The sequence below is a fragment of the Hemiscyllium ocellatum genome, chromosome 4, assembly GCF_020745735.1.
Source record: "Hemiscyllium ocellatum isolate sHemOce1 chromosome 4, sHemOce1.pat.X.cur, whole genome shotgun sequence".
NCBI lineage: Eukaryota > Metazoa > Chordata > Chondrichthyes > Orectolobiformes > Hemiscylliidae > Hemiscyllium > Hemiscyllium ocellatum.
The window spans coordinates 5,235,639-5,261,789 of record NC_083404.1 but is presented as its reverse complement, the minus strand read 5'-3'; the positions used below and the strand labels follow the sequence as shown (position 1 = coordinate 5,261,789).

The window sequence follows — 26,151 nt, the reverse complement described above, 5'->3', positions numbered from 1 at the left end:
TTATTCATATACCCATCCATATGCCTTTTACATGTTTTTATAGAGTCATAGAGATGTACAGCATGGAAACAGACCCTTCGGTCCAACCTGGCCACGCCGACCAGATATCCCAACCCTATCTAGACCCACCTGCCCACACCCGGCCCATATCCCTCCAAACCCTTCCTATTCATATACCCATCCAAATGCCTCTTAAATGTTGCAATTGTACCAGCCTCCACCACTTCCTCTAGCAGCTCATTCCATACACGTACCAACCTCTGCGTGAAAAAGTTGCCCCTTAGCTCTCTTGTATATCTTTCCCCTCTCACCCTAAATCTATGCCCTCTAGTTCTGAACTCCCCAACCCCAGGGAAAAGACTTTGTCTATTTACCCTATCCATGCCCCTCATAATTTTGTAAACCTCTATAAGGTCACCCCTCAGCCTCTGATGCTCCAGGGAAAACAGCCCCAGCCTGTTCAGCCTCTCCCTGTAACTCAAATCCTCCAACCCTGGCAACATCCTTGTAAATCTTTTCTGAACCCTTTCAAGTTTCACAACATCCTTCCGATAGGAAGGAGACCAGAATTGCATGCAATATTCCAACAGTGGCCTAACCAATGTCCTCTACAGCCGCAACATGACCTCCCAACTCCTGTACTCAATACTCTGACCAATAAAGGAAAGCATACCAAATGCCTTCTTCACTATCCTATCTACCTGTGACTCCACTTTCAAGGAGCTATGAACCTGCATTCCAAGGTCTCTTTGTTCAGCAACACTCCCCAGGACCTTATCATTAAGTGTATAAGTCCTACTAAGATTTGCTTTCCCAAAATGCAGCACCTTGCATTTATCTGAATTAAACTCCATCTGCTCCTTCTCAGCCCATTGGCCCATCTGGTCAAGATCCTGTTGTAATCTGAAGTAACCCTCTTCGCTGTCAGCTACACCTCCAATTTTGGTGTCATCTGCAAACTTACTAACTTACCTCTTATGCTCGCATCCAAATCATTATGTAAGTTATAAAAAGTAGAGGACCCAGCACCGATCCTTGTGGCACTCCACTGGTCACAGGCCTCCAGTCTGAAAAACAACCCTCCACCACCACTCTGTCTTCTACCTTTGAGCCAGTTCTGTATCCAAATGGCTAGTTCTCCCTTTATTCCATGAGCCCTAACCTTGCGAATCATGGGGAACCTTATCGAACGCCTTACTGAAGTCCGTATAATCACATCTGCTGCTCTGCCCTCATCAATCCTCTTTGCAGCTTCTTCAAAAACTCAATCAAGTTTGTGAGACATGATTTCCCACGCACAAAGCCATGTTGACTATCCCTAATCAGTCCTTGCCTTTCCAAATACATGTACATTCAGTCCCTCAGGATTCCCTCCATCAACATGCCCACCACCAAGGTCAGGCTCACTGGTCTATAGTTCCCTGGCGTGTCCTTACCTGCCTTCTTAAACAGTGGTACTACGTTAGCCAACCTCCAGTCTCCCGCCACCTCACCTGTGACTATCGATGATACAACTATCTCAGCAAGAGGCCCAGTTCTCGGGTACACCTGATCAGGTCCTGGGGATTTATCCACCTTTACCCGTTTCAAGACATCCAGCACTTCCTCCTCTGTAATCTGGACATTTTGCAAGATGTCACCGTCTATTTCCCTGGAGTCTATATTTTCCATATCCTTTTCTCCTTTTATTCACAACTGTAGTTCCAATTATTTTGTACCCAAGGACATGTTTGAAAATATACACTGGCAGTTTATTAAATATTCAATATGGTATTTGTTGTAGATTGTGCAAACTAATGTTAGCATTGCAAATTTCTCTTATGAATCAATGGCTCAGAAATTCAAATTAATATTGCATCCCTATCTTTACATCACATACAAGTTGGTTAACTTCACTGCTTATCAGTTTATCTTTGGAAAATGAAACTCTCACTTAAAAATGATAGTATTTCAGAAGAATATTTAAATTTTAAATGTGACCTACGTGATTCAGTCAGTTTTAATCTTTTGCCAAAAATCACCATGGCAGAGACATTGAGGAAGAAATTGCTAGCCCCAAGCTGATTTTGATTACTAAAGAGGAATATAGCACTGTTTCACAACCATTTTGTATACAAGTGTCAAGACTTGTGCATTTGACAATATTATGTATCACACAATACAAATGATAGCTATCAATACATAATTGTACCTGTTTATTGTAACACAGTTTACGTACGCAGTGGAAGTGACTAAAAAGATGACGATTGCTGATACATCATCCTAATCTTAAAAGATTGGCATATCTTTGCATAGTTGTCCTATCCTTCCTAATTATTAATAATGTTTAAGCTGTGTTCAAACAAAAACAGCTGTTACAAAGTTGAAGGAATGTGGCTTTGCACGGCCGCAAGATGTTTGTGTTCACTCAAGTAACTCTTTTTGATGTAATAGCAACTGACAGGATGGCATGGTGAGTTGTACATCTATGACAGTCATCAGCTTCATCGACCAACACTTCTAAATTTTGTTTGAAGGGGATGCTGGGAAAGATTTTCCTTTACCTTCTGCTTTTCCCGCAATTGGAATAAAGCCCCCTGCCAACTACTATCTAAATCAATGCCATGTCAGCATGCTCCTCAGTCCGAAGGTCACTTCAACATCTGGCCACACTGTCTTGTCCTTTAAGGTTTGTGATTGGGCAGCATCTGTTTATAGATCCCATTTTCAACCTCCCTTTGATCACTTTGACAGCAAAAAGAAGCTTCTGCTGCAGTTGACATGCTAACGGTCAAACCTTGGAACAGATTTATAATGAAGACGAGGAACAAGTTTATAAAAAATGTTTATAGGCTCGAGAATGACTGAATAGGTTCGTCATGGGAAAGGATCAATATATTTCGCCAGTTAATATTATTCACTCACTGAGGGGACTTTAGAAATACATGGTTTTATTATAGATGTATTTTATTATGAACATGAAATAAGCATTTTAAGGGATATTATCTGTAATGGAAACGTATTTAGCAAAATAAAAACCAAAAGAACTGTGGATGGGGTAAATCAGAGACAAACATAGAAATGGCTGGAGAAACTGAGCCGGTCTGACAGCATCCATGAAGAGAAATCAGACTTAACGTTTCATGTTGGGTGACCCCTCCTCAGAACAGATGGAGGTGAGGAAAGTGTTGGAAGATAGGGTGCGGGAGGGGTAAGGAGTAAATGATGGAGATTAAGCCCAGAGAGAGAGAGAAGAACAGTTGGACAGACAAAGCAGAGGATAACAATCTGGCTAGGAGGGCAGCCTGATGGCTCAGTGGTTAGCACTGCTGCCTCACAGCACCAGGGACCCAGGTTCAATTCCCGCCTCAGGCAAATGTCCATGTGGAGTTTGCACATTCTCCCTGTGTCTGTGTGGGTTTCCTCTGGGTGTTCCAGTTTCCTCCCATAGTCCAAAGATGTGCAGATTAGGTGAATTGGAAATGCTAAAATTGCGCGTAGAGTTAGGTGCATTTGCCAGGGGTAAATGTAGGGGAATGGGCCTGGGTGGATTGTTCTTCGGAGATTCGGTGTGGACTTGTTGGGCCGAAGGACCTGTTTCCGCACTGTAGGGAATCTAATCTGATAGCTATTAATGGGGACTGTTGGTAGCTAACAATGGGTGGTGTGTAGTTGTGGACAATGTGATAATAAAACAAGACTTGGTGTGTGGGAGTTAGGGTAATGACATGGGAGAGCTCAAGCCCCAAAGTTATTGAACTTGATATTGAGTTTGGAGGGCTGCATGGTTCCCAAGTGGAAAATGAGCTTCTTCCAGCTGGGACTGAGCTTCACAGGAGCCCTGCAGCAGGCCTGAGGCAGAGATGTTGGCCAGGGAACAGGGTGGGGTGTTAAAATGGAGGACAACTAATTAGCAAAATAATTTTGTTTGGAATTTAGCATAATGGCATAATGATCTTATTAAGATACAGGTGGTTCTGCTACAACGTGTGTGCAATCCCTTGTTATAAGAAAATCCCATAATAACAGCATCACTGAAACTAATGGGGTCAGAATCACTCTAACCAATATATGCTTTAAACATTTGTGCTTCAGAAACAATGTCTCCAATTTGTCAATCGTGTTATAGCAATTTCACATTAACTAAACATGCATAGAAGCAGAATAACCTTGTATGATATAGCTGTGTTTTGAAATACAACTTACAAATTAAGATGAAAAGTCATTGTAACTGAATAGTAAACATATCCATTAGTGTACAATGATTCAACATGACATACTGGAATATTTTGAAATATAGTGGTTTTACAGGATTGTGGGTTCAGAAACTTGTCTTTGCAGTGCCCATTTTTCAGGTGCTACTGTAACTGCTAAAGCTGCAAAAAGGCAGGAGGAAGTGAGCCACTCACTGAGAATAAACAGACAAGATATCTTTTGCCCTCACCTAAAGGAGATTTCTGGTCATTTGCACATGTTCACAAAGTCTACTTCCTGCTTGAAACTTCCCCTCTTGGACCTGAGACAACCCATTCTAGCCCTAGAGATTGCTTGTAAGGCGGAGATGAAGGATGTTGCAGGAACGTGGATTCAGGAGCAGTAGGAGCGGCCAACAGCACTGCAGGCTTGTTCTGCCTTGATGTTCCCCTCTGCTAATGCTAATCATTGTCCCACCTCTCCTGGTGTACCCACATTCTTGGGTAGTATTCATGATACTCTGGCTCTTTTAAATGGATGATTTAATAGTTGAAATTTTTAACATACAAGACTCATTACAACGATAATTTTAAGTTTAATGCAAACAAGAGTTGGAAAACAAGTAAAGCAGGCTGTAAATTCTTTATCTCTCAAAATGGGAATTATTTTTCACCATTGCTGTTAAATTGCCACTTTTAGTAATTGTGCTGTTGAGGTTAGATAAGTATGAATATGTTTAAACACCAGTAGGTTCTGTCTCAGGCAAATGCTTGACAGTTTGGAAAGGACAATCCTCTCTGCGATAGCTGGTTCACAACCTTGATGATCTCCAACATCCCATCCCCTACTCACAGCACCTTCCCATGTTTGCCTAGGGGATGCTACACTCTTTTACTACTTCTCTGCTTACAGTACCAGGCTCCAAACCCTACTTGGAGAAAGTGAGGACTGCAGATGCTGCAGACCAGAGTTGAAAAATGTGGTGCTGGAAAAACACAGCAGGCCAGGAAACCCTGAAGAAGGGCTAATGCCCGAAACCTCGATTCTCCTGCTCCTCGGATGCTGCCTGGCCTGCTGTGTTTTTCCAGCACCACATTTTTCAACTTTAAACCCTACTTCCCAGTGTATGCTTTGCAATATAGTACACTGTATTCACTGCTCACAGTGTAATCTCCTCTGTGTTGGAGGGACCAATTATAGGTTGGATGACCATGTTGCTGAGTAGTCGCTCCAGTTTGCAAGCATGACCCAAGGTCCTGATCACATGGCTTTCTGCTGCTCCACCTTGATCTCAGATTGGCCCCTGTCCTCCTGCGATGTTTCAATGCAACACGGCAGTGACTGGAGAAATGAATTTTTGAATTGCTGTGGAATACCTAATCAAAACTGAACAGTAAGTTGCAGACCAGAATCACTGACTCATTTTGTTACATTTGTCTTCACAGGTTTTGGTCTCACTCTTATTTTCCTCTTGTTCTTTTGCTTTCAGGTGACAGCTGTTCACCATTTTGCCACTCACACCCCCTCTAGACCAATGCTGTCCAATACATTCACTACCAGCTACATATGGCCAATTAAAAATTCAGATTTGTCTAATTGGATTTCAAATTAGTACATAAAATTTGAATAATAGATACAACCATTGGGCATGCAATCTCAGTACTCATTTGCATGGTATGTACAAGTGTACTTCAACCTGTTTAGGCTTTCATTAATAAAATACAAAGTGAAAAGCAATTGTAGGATCTTATCTTCTTCCTTGAATAGCAAGGTGTAGTGAAGTCAATTTATTGTGTGGTTACAACATTTTCATGAGCCACAGCTATTTAGCCGGTTGTGACCTATTTTAAATACATTCACTTTTCCATCCCCACTCCCTTTGGCCATGCACCAGCAATCCTTCTGTCATCTCATCTCTTCCATTCTCTCTTCTGTTATCTACCTTCCCTCGTTGTTCTTTCCCTCTTTCTCTTTCGCAACATCTGTTTCATTCCTAATTTTTATTCCTAAAAAATGATGGACCTGAACTATTAACTCTCTCTCCCTTTGACCTGAACTGTTAACTCTCTTTCCACTGGGCCTGAACTATTAACTCTCTCTCCCTTTGACCTGAACTGTTAACTCTCTTTCCACTGGGCCTGAACTGTTAACTCTCTCTCCCTTGGACCTGAACTGTTAACCCTCTTTCCACTGGGCCTGAACTGTTAACTCTCTCTCCCTTGGACCTGAACTGTTAACCCTCTTTCCACTGGGCCTGAACTGTTAACTCTCTCTCCCTTGGACCTGAACTGTTAACCCTCTTTCCACTGGGCCTGAACTGTTAACTCTCTCTCCCTTGGACCTGAACTGTTAACCCTCTTTCCACTGGGCCTGAACTGTTAACTCTCTCTCCCTTGGACCTGAACTGTTAACCCTCTTTCCACTGGGCCTGAACTGTTAACTCTCTCTCCCTTGGACCTGAACTGTTAACTCTCTTTCCCACTGGGCCTGAACTGTTAACTGTCTTCAATGATTTCCAGCATTTTCTGTTCTTATATTGAATAAAATTATTCGTTAAATGAGAGGTCTCTTTGTTTCTGTTTGAGTCCTTATGTCAGTCTACATCTGTATTTTTCCAAAATCTGCCAGCCTATGAGTTCTTCAACCTCTCTACTGCTATTAGGGGGGTCTGTAGAAAACCCCCAATATGATGGCTGTTCCCTTGCTGTTCCTAACTTCCAACCATACTGACTCAGTACACAAAGCTTCCTCAACAACCTTCATTTCTGTAGCTGTGATGCCCTCCCTGATTAGCAATGCTACTTCCCCCCCCCCCCCCCCCCAACGCTGCTGCCTCTTCTCTTCCCCCATTCCCCCCAGTCTTTCTCCCCCATCCCTGTCCCTTTTAAATGTCCTAAACCCTGGAACATCCAGCAACCATTCATGGCCCTGTGAAACCCACATCTCCGTTATGGCCAAAATATCCTAGTCCCAAGTACTGATCCATGCTCGAAGTTTGTCACTCTTATTTCAGACACTCCTTGCTTTAAAGCTGACACATTTTAACCGATCCCTTTGTTTCATCACATGAAAAACCTTCCTGATAGATTCACCACATCCTGTCATTGCCCCATCCACAACCCCCCACCCCCACCCCTCCCCCGCCCCTCAGATATGTAGCTCTGGTTCCCATCCCCTTAACAAACTAGTTTAAACCCTCCCGAATCACACGAGCAAATCTCCCACTCAGGGCATTTGTTCCCTTCCAGTTCAGATGCAACCCATCCTTCATGTACAGGTCCCACCTCTCCCAGAAGGATCCCAATAGTCCAAGTATCTGAAGCCCTCCCTCCTGCATCAGCCTCGTAGCCACGTGTTAAGCAGCACTCGCTGCCTGTTCCTCATCTCACTGTCTCGTGGCACCGGTAGCAAACCTGAGATCTCTACTCTACTCGTCCTGCTCTTCAGCTTCCAACCTAGCTCTGTGTAGTCACTACTCAGATCCTCAATCCCTTTCCATTGCTGTGGGTCTGGAGTCACATGTAGGGCAGACCAGGTAAGGATGGAAGTTTCCTTCCCTTAAGGACATTAGTGAACCAGATGGGTTTTTCTGACAATCTAGAATAGTTTCATGGCCATCATTAAACTCCTAATTTCAGATTTTTTTTATTGAATTCAAATTTCACCACCTGCCATGGTAGGATTCATACCCCAGATCCACAGAACATTCCCAGGTATGTAAGACTGTGACTAGGAAGACAATGTTTGCAAAGCAAAAGAAACCAGACACAATCTTAAAGAAGACCTCTGAATTTTTGCCCCTTTGTTTCCTCATAACTTAGGCATTCAAGGAATTCTCAGAGTTGAGGATTACCTCTTTGATGATTCCTCCTCTGTTTGCAAATGTAGATTTCTGTTATCTGCATGTTTCTTATGGAATCAAATGTAAAATAGATATAAATTGAAAAAAACAAGTGTGCAAGAATATATGTGCAACCCCAGAGCATAGGACACTAGCTACACAACATGAGTGTGTGAATGTGCAACATTGAACTTGGTGCATGTTACTTGTCACATTCAATAGGCAACATAGTCAGTACAATGACATGGCAACATTGCACGGTGCTTTGGAAGGAAATGAATGTGTCTGTGCATTTCAGAAGATTTACATTTGACACATTTTGCTGCAATCTCCCTCTGGGATACCCTGTTGACAGAGAGGAGGAACAATGACACCTTGCAGGACAACCTGTTAAGATACTGCTGCATGGTGGCAGCCTGTGGCAATGCATAGAATTTCTTCTTCCCTATTCCCCAGTTCAGGTCACAAGTACAATTACGATTTTGTATTTTGTCACATCCGTCCATGCCGTTTTGAAAGCAAACTGGCCTCTCCTTCAGGTAGGATACCTTTCCACTCCACTATCTGTGCATCTCATCTCTAAACATGACCATAATTCCTCAGACATTCTGAAACCCCAGAGAAACATGTTTTAAAGGGTCTTACACCCTGAAGAATTGCTGGTACAAGAAAACATCTCCAAATCTTGAATGATTCCAACTGCATCAGGGCGGTTTCCTGGCTGCATGGGATGACATCAGCAAGCATATACACAATCAGAGATTGTTTTTATCTATGCAACAAGATTGTTGGTCACATCGGATATGGCGCCCAAAATTTAAATACTTTAGTTCTGGTTGTGAAGCTTTACAAAATAGTTGACTGACCCCTTTCATTCGAGAGAAAATCACGGACTCCCTACAGTGGGGAAGCAGGCCATTCTGCCTATCGTGTCTGCGCTGGCCCTCTGAACAGCATCCCACCCAACTCCAATCCACCCTCCTCACACCCTGTGACACACCACGTATTAAATCTTGCCAACTAGAGACAGAGAGACAGACCCATTTTATGCCTATTGTCTGCTTCCTGCTGGGCTGCCAAGCTCCTGTCCAACATAATATTCTACTCCCTACAATGAACTTATATTTTCTGTCATAGCTTTTAATATGACACCTTATCAAACACTGTCTGTAAATTTAAGTACAGTATATCCACATATCACATTCTCAAACAATTCCAATCATATGGTCAAATGTGACTTTCCCTTTCACAAAGCCTGATTGCTACCTGACCTGATGTGCTTTTCCAAAACCACTCTAATCTATTCTTGAACTTCTCCTGGTGTCCCTTTCCGTCGTCTTTAATAATAGTTTCTAATCTATCAGATATGGTAAGCAAACAAGCCAGTCATTTCTTGCTTCTGTATCCCTTCCTCAACCAGATTTGGAAGCACTCTGGATACCTGACATTGACATGGTCCATTAGCATTGACATGGACCATTAGTGGTTGTCTCCCATTAGCGGCCCCACCCTGTGGTAGGAGTTGCTATTGCAAGCAAGGACAAAACCCCTGACTGAGACAGAGACTACTTTTTGTGATCTGCAGGTGGAAACCTATAGTGAGGTCCAACCATGCTGTGAAAGGGAAATGGGGGCCAAGAAAATTACCAACTGCCTGTCTATGTTTTAATTATTCATTTACATTGAACTGCAGTCTGGTAGTCATATGTAGGTCAGAACAGCAGTTTGCTTTCCTAAAGGACATTAATGAACCAGATGGGTTTAAAAAAAAATCACCCTGACAATCAAAGGATTTATGGTCCTTATTATGCTCTTAATTCCAGGTTTTTATTGAATTCAAATTTCACCATCTGCTGTGGCAGAATTTGAACTCAGGTCACTGGAATGTTACCTGGATCGCAAGATTAGCAATACTACCATTGGGCCATCCTTGGTCCTGGCATCAGGTTATTGTATTTCACTGGGTGTCTAACAAAGCAGTTTTGGAGGGTGTCTTCTCTAATTGTTGATTTTACTCAGTGAATCTTTTTTGTTGTTATCTTTGGTACTTAAACAAATAAAACAAAGTGTTTCCTTCATTAAAGTGATTTGCCCAAAACAAGTCTGTTATCTTGGGAGTGAAAAAGATGACATTTGTTGTCGCTGCCAACTCTCTCCACATTAAACATAAGATCCTTTTCTAATTTCCTTGATGAGCTTTCTCTCCCTCCTATATCTGAGCTGGGAGGGTCTACCAGTCGAAATGAGTGTTTTTGGCTTTCTTTCAATGTCATGTTGCTTTCTTTAGGTGCCACTGAAGACTTGCTTCAATGTAATCAGCTGATGGTATCTAACATTGCCCTTCCTACCTGCCTGACTGATAGCTGCTGCAATTTTCAACCTTTTTTGAATCTTAATCAGTGGTTTGACCAATTTCCAACCACCTTGCCTCTCCGTCCACTAATGTTACTGAGGAGTTGGACAACGGAAATGCCACAAATATGATTATAGGCATATCCAGACTCACAGAGTGGGAGGCAGAAGGCTTACATTGCTTCGGGTACATGTGCAGGTCTCGGGTGTTATTGTACTTTATTCGCAAATGGTCTGCATTTTAAAAAATTTTTTGTAACCACCTTGTAGTTCGCTTCCTGATAAATGTTGTCCAAGTGACTGGCAGTTTTGTGTGGGCGGGACATCTCCTGCTGGGGTCCTAACCCAGGGATGGTGTGATAGGAGCCTCTCAAATGCCTTAAGGGCATTTATGGCCGATGAGCCTTTCCTATCTAACTGATGGTGGTTCCCAGCGATTGTCCAACCATTTGAGGGAGAACCTTGTTGCGCTGATTTACTTTGACTCATTGTCTTCATTTGTGAGATTTCAGTAATTCATGAGATCAGATCTTGCGAGTAAGAAATCTTATCTTTTGAGTTGGCCACCCTCATGGCTTTTTCAAGATAATTGTCAGTGAAGAAACGCATGGGAGACCCTCGTTCAGAAGAAACCAACTTGGAGGAAACACCTGTACAATGAGACATGATTCTCCAAGAGCATCCGTCAGCACAAGGTAGTATTGAAGAGGAACTGGAGAAAGGAATGTCAGGAATCTCAAGGTGAAGGACTGCGTCCACCTCCTGGAAACACTTGCCCAGTGTTGGAAATCCATGACCAGGGTCATCAGCCACACAAGGGCCCACAGAATCCAGTCCAGAGACATGGAAATCCCCAGCTGGACATTAGTGAGTCATTGCCAACGACAATGAAATAAAGAAACCATTAAGAAACTCACTGTTCCAAGAAATGCAATTTGATATCTCCATTGTATATTGAACCAACGTTGAGAACAATTTACAATAAGACACACAATAATAAGTGTTGCAACTAGAAAGTGGAGTCAGAGCTGAACAGGGTGGTGAAGGAAGCATTTGGCATGTTAACCATCATTGGTCAGAACATTGAGTATTGGATTTGGGACATCATGTTGAGACTGTACAAGACATTGGTGATTCCTGATGTAGGGCTTATGCCCGAAACGTCGAATTTCCTATTCCTTGGATGCTGCCTAACCTGCTGTGCTTTAACCAGCAACACATTTTCAACTAAGACATTGGTGAGGCCACTTTTGGAATGCTTCTAGTCTCCCTGCAAACCGTGGCCGGATGTATGCAGTTAATGGTAGGGCCCTAGGGGAGTGTTCTGAACAAAGAGACCTAGGGGTGCAGGTGCATAGTTCCTTGAAAATGGAGTTGCAGGTAGATGGGATGTTGAAGAAGGTGTTTGGTAAGTTTCCCTTCATTGGTCAGTACATTGAGTATAGGAGTTGAGATGTCCTGTTGCAGGACATTGGTTAGGTCACTTTTGGAATATTTCATGCAATTCTGGTCTCCCTGCTATAGGAAAAATGTTGTGAAATCTGAAAGGATTCAGAAAAGATTTACAAGGATGTTGCCAGGGTTGGATGGTTTAAGCTAGAGGGGGAGGCTAAATAGGCTGGGGCTGTTTTCCCTGGAGCTTTGAAGACTGAGGGGTGACCTTACAGATGTTTATAAAATCATGAGGGGCACGGATAGGGTAAATAGACAAGATTTAGAGATGCTGGTGTTGGACTGGAGTATACAAAGTTAAAAATCACACAACACCAGGTTATAGTCCAACAGGTTTAATTGGAAACACACTAGCTTTCGGAGCGACGCTCCTTCATCAGGTGATTGAATCTGGGGGAGTCCAGAACTAGAAGGCATAGGTTTAAGGTGAGAGGGGAAAGATATAAAAGAGACCTACGGGGCAACCTTTTTCATGCAGAGGGTGGTGTGTGTATGGAATGAGCTGCCAGTAATGGTGGTTGATGTAATTACAGCATTTAAAAAGGTATCTGGATGGGTATACGAATAGGAAGAGTTTAGAGGGATATGGGCCGGGTGCTGGCAGGTGGGAGTAGATTAGGATATCTGGTCAGTATGATCGGGTTGCTCCAAAAGGTCTGTTTTTGTGCTGTACATCTATATGACTGTAATTATAGATAACATGTGGTGCTAATGATATGCTCACTGCAAAACAGTGGCATTGATATGTCCATGTGTAATTGTGTTCTTAAAAAAAGACTATTGAGCAGTGCCATTGGGTGTTTGTTCGTAAGATATTAAAAATGCTACATCAAATTCTCAAACAGCATATGACATACAGATTTGCTGATCATACACATGATTGCCATCAGAATATCTAAAGGTTTTTCCATTAAACTTCCCACAAACAAAGCCAGGATTTGTTTAATGTTGCATTGCAAAATTATACCTTGGTCTACCAAATCTGGGCTAGCATTTTTATCTACAAAGGCCAGGTAGTCTCTTGCCATTTTCCTGCACACTTCTCAGGTCTACTATTATTCTTTCTCTAGCAACTATACAGATCTTCTAACTCTCCAGGTTTTCCTGAGTGTGCACAGGTAGCTGTGTTATCACCACTCACTTCATGGTGATAGACAAGGACCATTCCAGGTGCCATTGGGAATATTCCCTTTTCTCCCTGCTGTAACTGATTTCTGTCACATTGGAAGCACTGGTGATAAGGAGCACCTTTTCCCTGGCTGATGTGTATGCTGGTGTATATCCTTAAGACCATAAGTTACAGGAGCAGAATTAGGCCATTTGGTCCATCGTGTCTGCTCTACCATTCAATCATGGATGACATTTCTCTCAGGAAGAAAGTGAGGTCTGCAGATGCTGGAGATCAGAGCTGAAAATGTGTTGCTGGAAAAGCGCAGCAGGTCAGGCAGCATCCGAGGAACAGGAAATTCGACGTTTTGGGCATAAGCCTGATGAAGTGCTTATGCCCAAAACGTCAAATTTCCTGTTCCTTGGATGCTGCCTGACCTGCTGCGCTTTTCCAGCAACACATTTTCAGCTCTGACATTTCTCTCAATCCTATTCACCAGCCTTCTCCCCATAACCCTTGATCCTCTTACTCATTAAGAACCTATCTATCTCCGTCTTAAATACACTTAATGACTTGACATCGACAGCCTTCTGAGTATCACAGATTCCCCACCCGCTGGCTGAAGAAATTCCTCCTCATCTTAGTTCTAAAGGGTCATCCCTTCACTCTGTGGCTGTGCTGGTCTGAATGAATGAATGAGTGATTTATTGTCACATGGAGCTTATAGTGAGAAAAACAGTAAAATACTGGGATTTCTGGTATAACACGATGGTGGCACTCCCATGCAACCTCTCAGTATACAAAATCGTGCTGTAGAAAATCACCATACCTGTGCAGTAGGAAGTTTGCACTATCCAAGCAGGGTCCACTATTCATCAATCACATTATAGCCAATTTGCGTTGACAAAACACGCGTTATACCAGAAATACCTGTTCAATGAAAAGCTTTTCCACTGTCGCCACGATTCAATGCCATTAAATTTTACGAAAAAGAGAAAAATGAAGAAAGATATCATTTAAAGACAGTCCATCAGTCCTGAGCCAGCTCATCATCACTGACACCTGCACCACCATTACTACCTCACTGTTGTCGCCACCAATGTCGGAGTCCTCACTCTTCAGGTATTTTGTCACTGGGCCGATTCTCCTTGGCAACACCAAAGTCTGAGTCACCTCTGGGCCTATCTCATTGATCTTGCTGCGATGTTCTTTGGCCACTGCCAGCATAGGACCCAACTGACGACAAAGTCACCATTCCTCAGGCGCCATCTTTTGCTGCTGGGCCTACCTCGCCAATCTTTCCTCCGTTGATGTAGCAGCCACCAATTCCGATGCCAGGTTTTTTGGTTACCCAGGGGCCCACTTTCCATTGCCATAAGGTCCTGCACTGGGCCCACTGCCATCAAAGCTCAGCACAAAAAGTAAGGAAATGGAAGAAGAAGAAATAAAACAAGAGGAAAAGAGGTAGTAAGGCAGTCAGAGTGAACAACCCAGGAGCCTGACTTGACCTGTTAACCTCTGCTATTCGTGCAGACATGTTCTCCATGTTCACTCTATCCAGGCCTCTCAGGAGTCTGTAAGTTTCAGTCAGAACACCCCTCATCCTTCTAAACTTCATCAAGTACAGACCCAAAGTCCTCAACCATCACTCATATGATAAACCCTTTATTACTTTAGCCCGTTCATAATAACAAGTAGCAACATCTCTTTCATTATGTGTTACACACTATAGTGTCATATCACACAACCAAATTTCACCCTGTTGGTTAATTATAAGCACCTACTTCACTCCAGACATTGTAGAAACTAGGAGTAGGACGAGACCATTAAGCTGATCGAGCCTGCTCTACTGTTCAGCATGATCATGGCTGATCCTCTATATCACCACCATCCCTTACCCTGTGATGGGTTTAAAATCTAAAACTTTATTCATCTTTTTCTTAAATATTTCTTGTGCTATCATATCTGAAATCTGGAATGTCTTTCTGGCAGCTCTTGCAATGTCCTGATCTCGGTGGACCTGCCACATTCACATCCTAGCAGCATGCAGGCAAACCTTTAGGAAGTAAGTAGCATTGCATTCCATGGTTGTGGGAGCTCACTGAGCACCCCTTTGGAAGAACACCTCTTGGCAGAAATCACCTTCTCTTTTCAGCCCCTTTATTGGGAATTATTGTTGACTCAATTCCTGACATTCAAACAAATTACATTAGCAAAATGTCAAGGCCATTCTGTTCCTTGAAGTCAATTGAATGAGCTGCAGCACTTAACAAGGTTTCCTTGGTGAGCTGCCCATGTCTGACTGAGATCTAGAATGTTTCCTGCATTATTTGAGTTGATTAAAATAATTTCTGGAAATATTGTGTGAATTCACCATGTGTGCAATTTGATCGCCAGTAATATGAAATTACCTGAGGTATACACAGGGAGCTGTTCTGGCTGATCCACTTCTCCAGCTAGCTGTGTTTTAGCTCCAGTGCAGTCAATGCTTCATTTCTTTGGGAAATCTGAACAGTGCACAGCTGAACTGTTGGTGTCCTGTGCATTGATGTTTCTACCCCACTTAGCCACTTCTGCATGGTCTGAGGCTGGGCTTAATACCGAACACCAATCATAATGTATTGTTAGATCGGTGAGATTGTGGGAAAGGCAGAGATGAAGTTTACGTTCTGAAGGGAGGTTAGTATAATTGCAGAATTCTTCCAGACAGATCTGGATTAATGTTTTCTCATACTGGCAGAAGATTAGATACCTTTAAACAGATTCTTTTGTGGATTGTTGCCATTTGTAATAGCTATTAAATATATATAACTAAATGAAATGGAGAAATATTTTTGTTAAAATAATTCATTTTTGAGAGGGTCATAATCTCCATCAGAAGTGGCAGTCTCTTTGGGATATAGTGAAAGATTTTTGTGTTTGCATGCATGTCACTTTGTATTTCTTGACACTTAATGGCCTCAGAATGATCTCTTGTTTGTAATAAAGAGCCTGAAAATTGAGCTACATTTCTTTGCTAAGTGAGCATCCTAAGTTGAATTAGCGTTAGATTTTTGCTCTTGGTACACACATTCTTTTGACACAGTGTTTAATAATGTTAAGCCTATCGCTGCTGATCTAAACATGTCTGAAGTAAACGATGACCCTCGCGTCTCCATGATAGCGAAATGTCTCTCTGATGTGAGTTCATGGACTTGGAATATTAAGTTAATTTTGCCCTGGATTTTTGAGTTGCGTCTTCTTTACCCTGCGGAAACACTGTGAGGTATACAGCTTTTGACCGAATGACAGAGCATGGATGGTACAATTAAGTGCATTAAATTAGAACATGACAAAAAGCCTATCTAAATATTTGTCACAATGTTACATATTCAATGTAATATCTGTTCATAAACTGAAAGCAGACAACCACGGGCACTTGCTTTTCTAAATAATAGGTGAGTTTTCATTATGCTTTATCTGCTTTGAAAGGATAATTGAGGACATGGTGTAAGTTGTCAGAGTTCAAGATTTGATGATTTTATCTATAATCTAGGATTAGACTTTGTTTCATTTCTAATTCATCCAGAATTAACCCTCTGAATGCCTTGTGTGTTTTGCAATATATGCAGTACAGTTCAACCACCAATTGCAGTGCTGTTGTGGAAGATTCATCCGAAATATTGCTTAAATGTTAAGAAAAAAAATACTCCATCTAGAAGGATGCAGAATAATTTGTTTCTCATTTGTATCAAAGCAGCAATTTAGAACTGTTACAATTTATACACTGTCTTAGATATAAAATTATGTGATGTGCATGACTTCTGTTGTACTGATGTAGCAGTTGTGCATTTTTTACTTTATAAGGAACCACAGCAAGGTGGTCCCAAGATGCTATGAACTAGAGCTGTAGCATATACATTTGTGGTCCTTTCTCAAGTATTGTCATTGTGAATTTGGTTTTAGCAAAACCACTCAGAAAGCAATGAGTACAGGTGAGACTTCTTTCTGCAGAATAAAAAGGAAATCATTGAAGAAGGGTTAACCAAGACTGGTCCTGGGTACCACATTTAATCACACTTCACCAGAATCTAATGGTCTTCCATTGTTACATTTAGTGACTGGCATATATCATGGGAGAACCTGAAAGATAAATAGTAAATGATAACCTGATGTGGAAAAAAAATAGGAACTGATAATAAGAGTTAGAATTATTGAATGTAACTCCTTTGAGTGAAAGAAACTCGTTAAATATTGGGTTAATATGGCCACATGAATGTGCATAGTCATAAAACCCTATGAACCCATGATGCTTGCTTAGATTTGAGCCAGTATGTATCTTGTGGTGAATCAAAATAAGTTATTTTATATGGAGTATGACCTTCAGAGATGGAATGAAATTATGTTGTTCATTGAAATTATTTCAACTCTTGATAACTATTTCTAGAGCTGAAATGGAATGGCAAGATAAATATACCATTACTTTTATAACTGTCTGAAATAACAGACAATTACCTGAAGTGAAAGGAACAAAGTCCGAATGTGATGAGAACGGTTCTAAAATAGCTCAGATGAGGTGCAGTTCAAAAGATTGTAATCCTGAATCTGTTAGTATAGTTTTCCTATCCAATAACATTCCTGCTGCCAAATTATACAGAGTGTATATAGTTTGTGGTCATGGATGAGCCACGAGCAGGCAGGTGGGACTAGTTTAATTTGGGATTATGTACAGCATGGACTGGTTGGACCAAATGGTCTGTTTCTGTGCTGTGTGACTATAACACTGATGACTCTATGAAATCATAAATATCATAAGATTTGCATCAGGCAAGTATAACATCGCATAGCTAAGTGAGCTGCAGATTGTGTATGGGTTTGAATAAGTATGATGTGGTGGTGTTGGTGTTGGACCTGGGTGGACAAAGTCAGAAGTCGCATGACACCATGTTATAGTCCGACAGGTTTATTTGAAATCTGGAAGCCCTGACAAAGGAGCAGCGCTCTGAAAGCTTGGACTATAACCTGGTGTCATGCAACTTCTGACTTTGAATAAGTGTAATCATTTCAGTAATTATTCCAAAGCAGTTGAGCTGTTTGTGTTTACTTCAATAAAAGAAGATGTTTGCTGGCATGTTACTAAATGTGAAATGAAGAGGAGCACACTTAGGTAAGTGGAGGAAGAAACAGTTGCTGGACCCAAACTGTTTTTGGGAGTCCCCTCAAAGGTAACTGAATACAGGCACTGACAAATACCCAACAGCAGGTCAGCGGTCAGTATTCTCAGGTAAAGACTGGCATGTAGTATGAAGAAAGCTGAAAGGTAAGTGGGAAAACCATCAACATGAAATAGTGTTTTGATTAAACGTTTTAACTGTGTGAATGTCACTACAATTTTTATATTCGTCCTACAGATTTACAGCACAGTAAAAGGCCCCTCAGTTCATAGAGTCCATACTGGTCATAAATAACCACCTCACTGTTATAATCCCACTTCCCAGTACTTGGTGCATTATATGCCTTGGCATTGCAAATGCACTTTGAAATACTTCCCAAATATCATGTGGATTTCTGCCTGTACCACTCTGACAGCAGCGAGGAATATCTTTGTCTTGAATAATCTTAAAACAGTTGGTTAAAATGGTTGCATAAACATTCACACCTTTAACCACCAAAACAAGATAAGTCACAGATTTCCTTTGCATTAAATATTATTGGCTCAAATGATGTGCATTCCATCATAAATATTTATATTAGCTAACATTCATATGGTAAAACTTTTAAACAGTTTGTGAATAGTTTGTACTGTATAAGAGATATCTTACAATGTGTAATCAGTATCTAGGCTGGATTCTTGGGAGTTTTCAAGGGGCTTCAATTAATTAATTGGTCCTGAAGAAAAATTGTATTAGATTTGAAACATTACCTATGCTTCTCCTTTACAGATGCGGCCAGGCCTGTATTGGCTTGTATTTCTTCAGCACTTTCTGTTTTCATTGAAGATGGACATGGGCACATGAATAGGAAGGGATTAGAGGGATATGGGCCAAATGCCGGCAAATGGGATTAGATTAATTTGGGATATCTGCTGGCCATGGATGAGTTGGATCGAAGGGTCTGTTCCCAAGCTGTATGATTCTGTGTTGCATTATGGTTATCCATTTCCCCTGAGAGTGATTAGCTACAGACACTCCTACCTCCAACTTGGTAGGCAGCTGCACTGAGGACTTTTATTATTTTAACACTTGTGAACTTTTAGCCTTTCTTTCATTTACTCAGGTTTCTTGCAGGAGAAAGTTGTTTGTCAGACCATTGGAGGGGGTATTCCCACCCTAAATAAAACTTGCTGGATATGAGTGGAGGCAACAAACCTATTGAAGAAGTTTTTTGCTCATGGTGGGGAAGCTGAAAATGCTGGAGACAAATTTCTCGCAATTAGCCACTGAACTCTTACGCTGTTGTGTTGAAATCTCTGCTAGGCTGTATCAAATATCAGCTTCCAAACATCCTTTTTGTGTTCTATTCCAGAAAGAATAATGCTTAATTATTCAAAGTTTCTGAATTTCTTTTCCCACAGATCTAAGGCAGGGAGAGGGTCAAAAGATCAGGTGTAGGAAACATAGTACAGGCTATCTCTTTGTCAACTGTTACATGAAGAGAAAAGAAAAAGAGGATCACAGTTAGGAGGAGAGCATCATAAACTCCAGGACATCCATGGGTAGCTACACAGATCTCCAGTCCCTACTTCGTTCAGCTCACTCCCTCATACATTTACTTTTTCAGCCCCAGGCTTTTCACCTGATGTCAATTAATATGTCTGATAACAGAGCACAAGGGAATCAAAGAAGAGAGAGAGAGATTTTCATGACTACCATGTTCCATCTTTGTGTCTCATCTGAAACCTCTGACGGTAGAGCACACCCTCAGTATTTTCCTGGTGTCAAATGAGATAATGTGGTCACTCGTCTGGAGTGTATACATACATTTGTGTATAGAAATTAGAATTGATACCTCTTGGGTATTCAGTGATGATGATATTTTCTGGAATCATGTGTAATTTGCTTGTTTAGATAACACAAGTTCTGCTGAGAGTCACAACTCTGATCAAAATGAAAACTGAAACCCAGATTTTTGGGATAGGTCGAGATCTTCAAATAAAATCATTGATGGCATTAAAAGACACAGAACAATTACTGCAATAAAGTGAACCACGATGTTGTGATATTTATTCATTATTTTGTTTAATTATTTTGGAATTTAAAATAATATAGATATAAAATAAGTTAATATAAATATTTAACAACAAAAATTCAAAGAGGGTTTTGTGCAATGGGAAGTTGGTGGATATACAACAATCTCAGAGTTCGATGCTGTTGACATTATGTGTTTTTATGTGAGTTCTTTAACTTTGAAAATAACTACTATGGTAAGATCTAAAAGAGCCATAGATACTGCAACCTCTTGTAACAGTTAAGAAATCCATACCTCCTATTGAAATGGAATTAGTATAGTATATAATAAAAATAACAACATGAATGATTGACCATATTGTGAAATACATTCTCAAAAACATGCATAAAAAAATCTCAAAATATATGTTTGAAAATGTGAAATGTGAATTTTGCAGTCACGGTAAATCACTTCCAATTATATTTTGCCTTAGGTAGCATAGGCACATCTGTTTGTCTGATATCTCAACATGAGCATCACCACTACAGGTTTGTTAGTATTATAAAAGCTATTCTTCAAATATCATGCATGCTATTTTCTGTGTGATGTTTTTTAAAAAATGGTTTTAAAATAGACAAAGCCCAGAGAACCTCCAGACCAACAGAAAATGTCTGTGTTGACTTCAGATGTCACAGCTTCTTGAAAAAAAAGTCAATGAGAACCCACCAATAAGCCTCTCAGTGACCTAGCTCAGTAATTACAGCTCATGGTCCTAAAGGAACACTCTAAGTTTTACACATTATATATGACATGGTATAATGCTCCTGATGATTTACAAATAACATCATGCGTATTTTTCATATCAATTAAATCTCAGTACTGGCAATAGAGCTATGGAAGGAACAAAATGACTAATTCTTACTGCAGAACCAACCTCAAAGCAAAATTCATAGTTTAAAACTACTTGAAATTAAAGTTCAAAGATCGAAACATTAAGGGCTAATGAACAGCTTGAAGCGTTGTGAGAAATATTGAACAATATAAAGAAACAATGCTGAATTAATTATGTGAGAGATCAAAGGAGATAGCCAGCTATTACCAAACAAGCCTTTATATTTTGAAACATATTTCACGTTGTAAAGAGGTTTTACTCCAAACCTTTAAGACAAAAACTATTTGTTTGATGGTTTGATTACTTACAATAATGCCATATACTGAATTTAGTTTTAAGTACTGATTCAGGCAGAGTACACAAGTACTGGGACTGGAATGGTCATTGAAGGGTTTAAGTAAAGTATACAGTAAATTATATGGGAAGATGCACCTGTGTGTATGATGGGGGACATATAAAGTACAACACAACACTTCTAAAGGGAAGAAAATAAATCATAAGACCCACTGCCTGAGAATAAATCATTCTAACAGGAAGAAAGCTCTCATTCCTATAAGGCAGTATGAGCTCTGTTAACTCACACAAATCAATCTATAAAGAAGGATGACTAAAGCTCATTACCTGCCAAAGTCACGGAATAAATTCACAAATGAAAATTATGCAAAGATGCTGTTCTGCCTAAGAGAACAAACATGAACTAGCAGTATCCTAATATAGTATGCTTTTGGTGTGAATAATTATTTTTAAAGCTTTTAACTAACAACTTATGTGAAGCAATTCTCTTTGCTGATGTTTATTCCTTCTCATTTTACATTGATTAAAACTACCATGAAAACTATGAGGTGATTCTAAATTAAATGGCGAAATCTGACTTGATGGAACAGCATATCATTCATTTATAGGAAATGTTATTGTAATGATGAGATTGAAAACCAATACAAATCATTCTACAGCCAACCATCAAAAGTTGAACCTTTAAATTGTTGTTACATCTACATAAATTCAATTTTAAATATATTAAAGCCTTGATTTTACTAAAGAAAAGCTGTATATGTAATCTTACTTTATCAAATTACTTTAATCTCCCCAAGTAAATCCATTTGTTTGCAAATTTTGTTATCACTTTTTTATTTTAAATTATTTCAAAATGGCATAAATGTAGCTTTAGTATTAACCTATGAAAAATAGTTCATTTTTGATATTCATTTAACCATATTAAACTGTTCCTAAAATGTTAAATCAGCGTCTTGATTGTTTTATTTGTATTATCATTTCTATCATAAAATGACCTACATTACATGAAGCAGCATTCAATTATCTAACATCAATAAGCCATTTGGCTTTGTTTAAGATCAAAAGATTAGAAGTTTATTTGGTGGTCAGTTACCATTGGTTTCATTTTAGGTCATACCCAATACATTTACACTGACTGTTTAAACTGAAAGTATTAGATTTTGAAGCTTTAATTCATAGAATTGTTTTTAAATGCTTACATAAAGTGGTATAAAACAGAAGTATTAGTCTGGGGACTAAGGGACCAGTAACTCATGATCTTAACACACATGCAGAAAATAAAACTCTGAGATTCTCTTCATATTCCTATTGAATGTCCCATTTATTTTTCCAAGAAACATCTTCCTTTTGTTCAATGATATACTCATAATTTTAAGCACAATTTTACTGGGTTTCATTCAGTTCTTAAGTCCTTAAGGGTAACAAAAGCCAGTTGTAATTATATATTGCGTTATATTAAAGTTAATGGAGAAACAATATCATACCATGAAGCAGGATCAGGACCCTTTTCAGATTGTACGGTTATATGCGATGCCATTGGCTGATTAAAGACTTGCTGTTACCTCTTTTGAGAATAACATTATCTTATTATTAAAATCTTACTAGTTATGGTGCATTTAGAATTGGATCAAAAATGTATTTTAAGCATAAACATTGCAGGGATGCTAGATAGCTATTTGTTTTAACAAATTGTACATTAAAATTCCTCAACTCCATTATAACTACTAAACTCTGGCTTTTATTTTAGATATTTTTGCTAACTGGCATTATTTTGTATGAATTTGCCTGTAACTAGTAAAACAAATTGTGAATCCTAAAGCAATACTGGATAAACATTTCAATACTCAGATCAGCTGCTCACCTAATACAATATGGAAATGTTTGATATTTGTGTATGTTCAAAAATGATTTGAAATGGATTTTAGTAAAGGGAAGAAAAGGTGGAACATTAACCTCAGTATTACCTCTTCGTAGACAATTGCTGCCAGCTTATGATTTTTATTTAATCCCTCCAAAAGCATTATGTCCATTTTTCTGCATGTAACAGATTTCCCCTGCTATACAATCAGTCAGGGTCCTGACATCGATATGCTTAACATTCTATTTATTTAAATTGCATAACTAGCTGCAGTAATCACCACCATCCATTCTGGTATCAGAACTGAAAGACTGCGTATGAGTCCCCTTATCTCAGAGCTTGTTGAATCTTCCACCACGTTACCTCGTGTCTTACTTTTATGTGAACATTAGAGTGCACTAACAGTTGTCTAACCCTTAACTTTTACTTAAATTTACTACTGATCCTTCACTGCTTTTTTACATATAAGTTATGGGCAATTAGTCTTTTGTTCTTTGCTTTTTGCCTCACATACGATAATAATTATTGAATTCAAAAATTTCAAAAGTGGATTTTAAAATCAGACAAATGTTGGACCAACTGTCAAACAGGAAACTGCCTGAGGCACTGGGTGCTGTTTCTGTACAAAACAAACAGGTTTGCTGTGTTGATAACCTTGGGCTAAAACAGTGATGAACAAAACCATTTCAGGTTAGATCTCAATTCTGTGCTCCTTTATCTGATCCCAGCCAGGAGAGTAGGTCAGGTCTGAGAGCATTCCTGAGTTGGGTTGGTGGGCAGAATCAGCCACCAATCTCTCCTCATCTCAGTTTTGTTAACCTGCTGGGGAGTGTCTGCATGATTACGAGCTCAGCTTAGATGCTATTCCACTGATGCTTCAGCAGTACTCCCTTCCAATTCCTGGATTTTGCCTTTTGATTATACAGTGTGTCCATTGATTTAAGACTTTTCAAGGAACTAACGCCTTTACAAAAGGAGAATGGTGTGCAAGAGATAAGAAAGTAAAATGAGACAAAATAAATAAAGAAGTTGCATTCACATAAAGCCTTCAGTGAACAGTGATCATTCTGAAACTTTTGAATGTCAGTGTATTGTGGTCATTATAAAATGCAGAGAAATATTCCAACCAATTTTCACATAGCACGTTTCCATAAAGAAACCAGGTCCAAGCATTTGTTCCCATTGACATTTGTAATTTTTAATGTGTTATTTTGATAATGTTGAGTTTGGTAGAAGGTTTAGCTTTAAGGGAAATCACAATGGGTGTGTCAAATGTAAGAGGCATTAACAAATGTTCACACAGTAAGAATGGAAGAGGGACTTGTTTTTTAGAATGTTGAACAATACAGCACGGAACAGGCCCTTCGGCCCACGATGTTGTGCCGAACATTTGTCCTACCTTAAGCACCCATCCATGTACCTATCCAATTGCCGCTTAAAGGTCACCAATGATTCTGACTCTACCACTCCCACAGGCAGCACATTCCATGCCCCCACCACTCTCTGGGTAAAGAACCTACCCCTGACATCCCCCCTATACCTTCCACCCTTCACCTTAAATTTATGTCCCCTTGTAACACTCTGTTGCGCCTGGGGAAAAAATCTCTGACTGTCTACTCTATCTATTCCCCTGATCATCTTATAAACCTCTATCAAGTCACCCCTCATCCTTCGTCGTTCCAATGAGAAAAGGCCTAGCACTCTCAACCTATCCTCGTACGACCTATTCTCCATTCCAGGCAACATCCTGGTAAATCTCCTCTCCACCCTCTCCAAAGCTTTCACATCTTTCCTAAAGTGAGGCGACCAGAACTGCACACAGTACTCCAAATGTGGCCTTACCAAGGTCCTGTACAGCTGCAACATCACCTCATGACTCTTGAATTCAATCCCTCTGATAATGAATGCTTTCTCTGATATGTTTGTTATTTAAGTTGTAGGAAAACGATATTGATGCAGTGGGTCAAAAGTGCATTCCGTATGACGGCGATAAATTGAAGGGCCCACATTCTCAGGGTCGATGACTATATCAGCAAGATATGATTTTAGTTTTGTAAAACTGAGGAGGCTGTGGATAAATATCATTCCCCTCTGGTCCACTTGAGAACGGGGCAGATATAGAAAGTGACTAAAGGGAATGGGCAGTGTTAGTGCTGTTATATTTTAATGCATTGAAGTGTCATCTTGAATGGTGTCTTGTAAAGTGCACATAAATAATTGTTTTTATTTAAGACTTGATTGCATTCTTTGGCGATGAAGGAAATTTGGTTTATCACATTACAGTTGTAAAATAATCTTTTAAAAAGAAGTGGGAAGGCCAACATTTTAATTGTATTTACAATGGAATTATCACAAAAACAACAGCCACAACATAACCATGAATATGTTACTATCTCTTATCTGGGAAACTAAATAAATCTACAGGAGTTCTTGAAGAATTTACTCACTTTGCAGCAATTTGCAGTTAATTTTGTTGAAAAATCCCTTTTGTGTCTTTCTCTTTTTGAATATAGACCTGGAGAACCACCTCTAGAACAAGGCTGGATCCCTTATTTTGGCAAGGCATTTGAGTTCCATCATGACTCTTTAGGATTTCTTCTCTCTCGTCAACAAAGATGGGGTGACGTCTTCACAGTCTACATCGCCGGTGAGTATTCAGATAAACTGCTGCTCAGGCTACCTTTGACATTTTGTGCTGTAAATCCTTGTTGTTTCTGTGGTACAGCCACATGATTTGGCGAATTTCTCGTAACTGTTGTACTTAAGACGATGGCACTGAAGGTTTCTGAAGAAAACTACAACTGCGGTGTGCTTCCATGCAAAACTCGACAGATATTTGAGAGATAGATTTAGCAGGAAAGCACAGGTTGTCTCCCAGTACTTGGCAGGGGCCTTTGGAAGGTAGAAAGCTGTCCTGATTCAGCCGCAAACCTTTTGTGAATTTTCCACCTTGGAAAGAGCTTGTATTTTATTTCAATGTATAATTAATGCTTTCCAAAAGCGGCTCACATGGAAAACACAAAACGATGCTCCGA

The 26,151-nt window shown here is 40.0% G+C and overlaps 1 protein-coding gene across 2 annotated transcripts in view; it reads left to right on the top strand.

Moving 5' to 3' along the window:
* LOC132810575 (cytochrome P450 7B1) overlaps positions 1 to 26,151 on the top strand; it is a 202,621-nt gene that overhangs the window by 151,561 nt on the left and 24,909 nt on the right. For both annotated transcript variants that reach the window (XM_060822671.1, XM_060822672.1), the window contains exon 2: positions 25,630 to 25,763. In XM_060822671.1, coding sequence (XP_060678654.1) covers positions 25,630 to 25,763 — 134 coding nt within the window. The remainder of the gene's footprint in view (positions 1 to 25,629; positions 25,764 to 26,151) is intronic.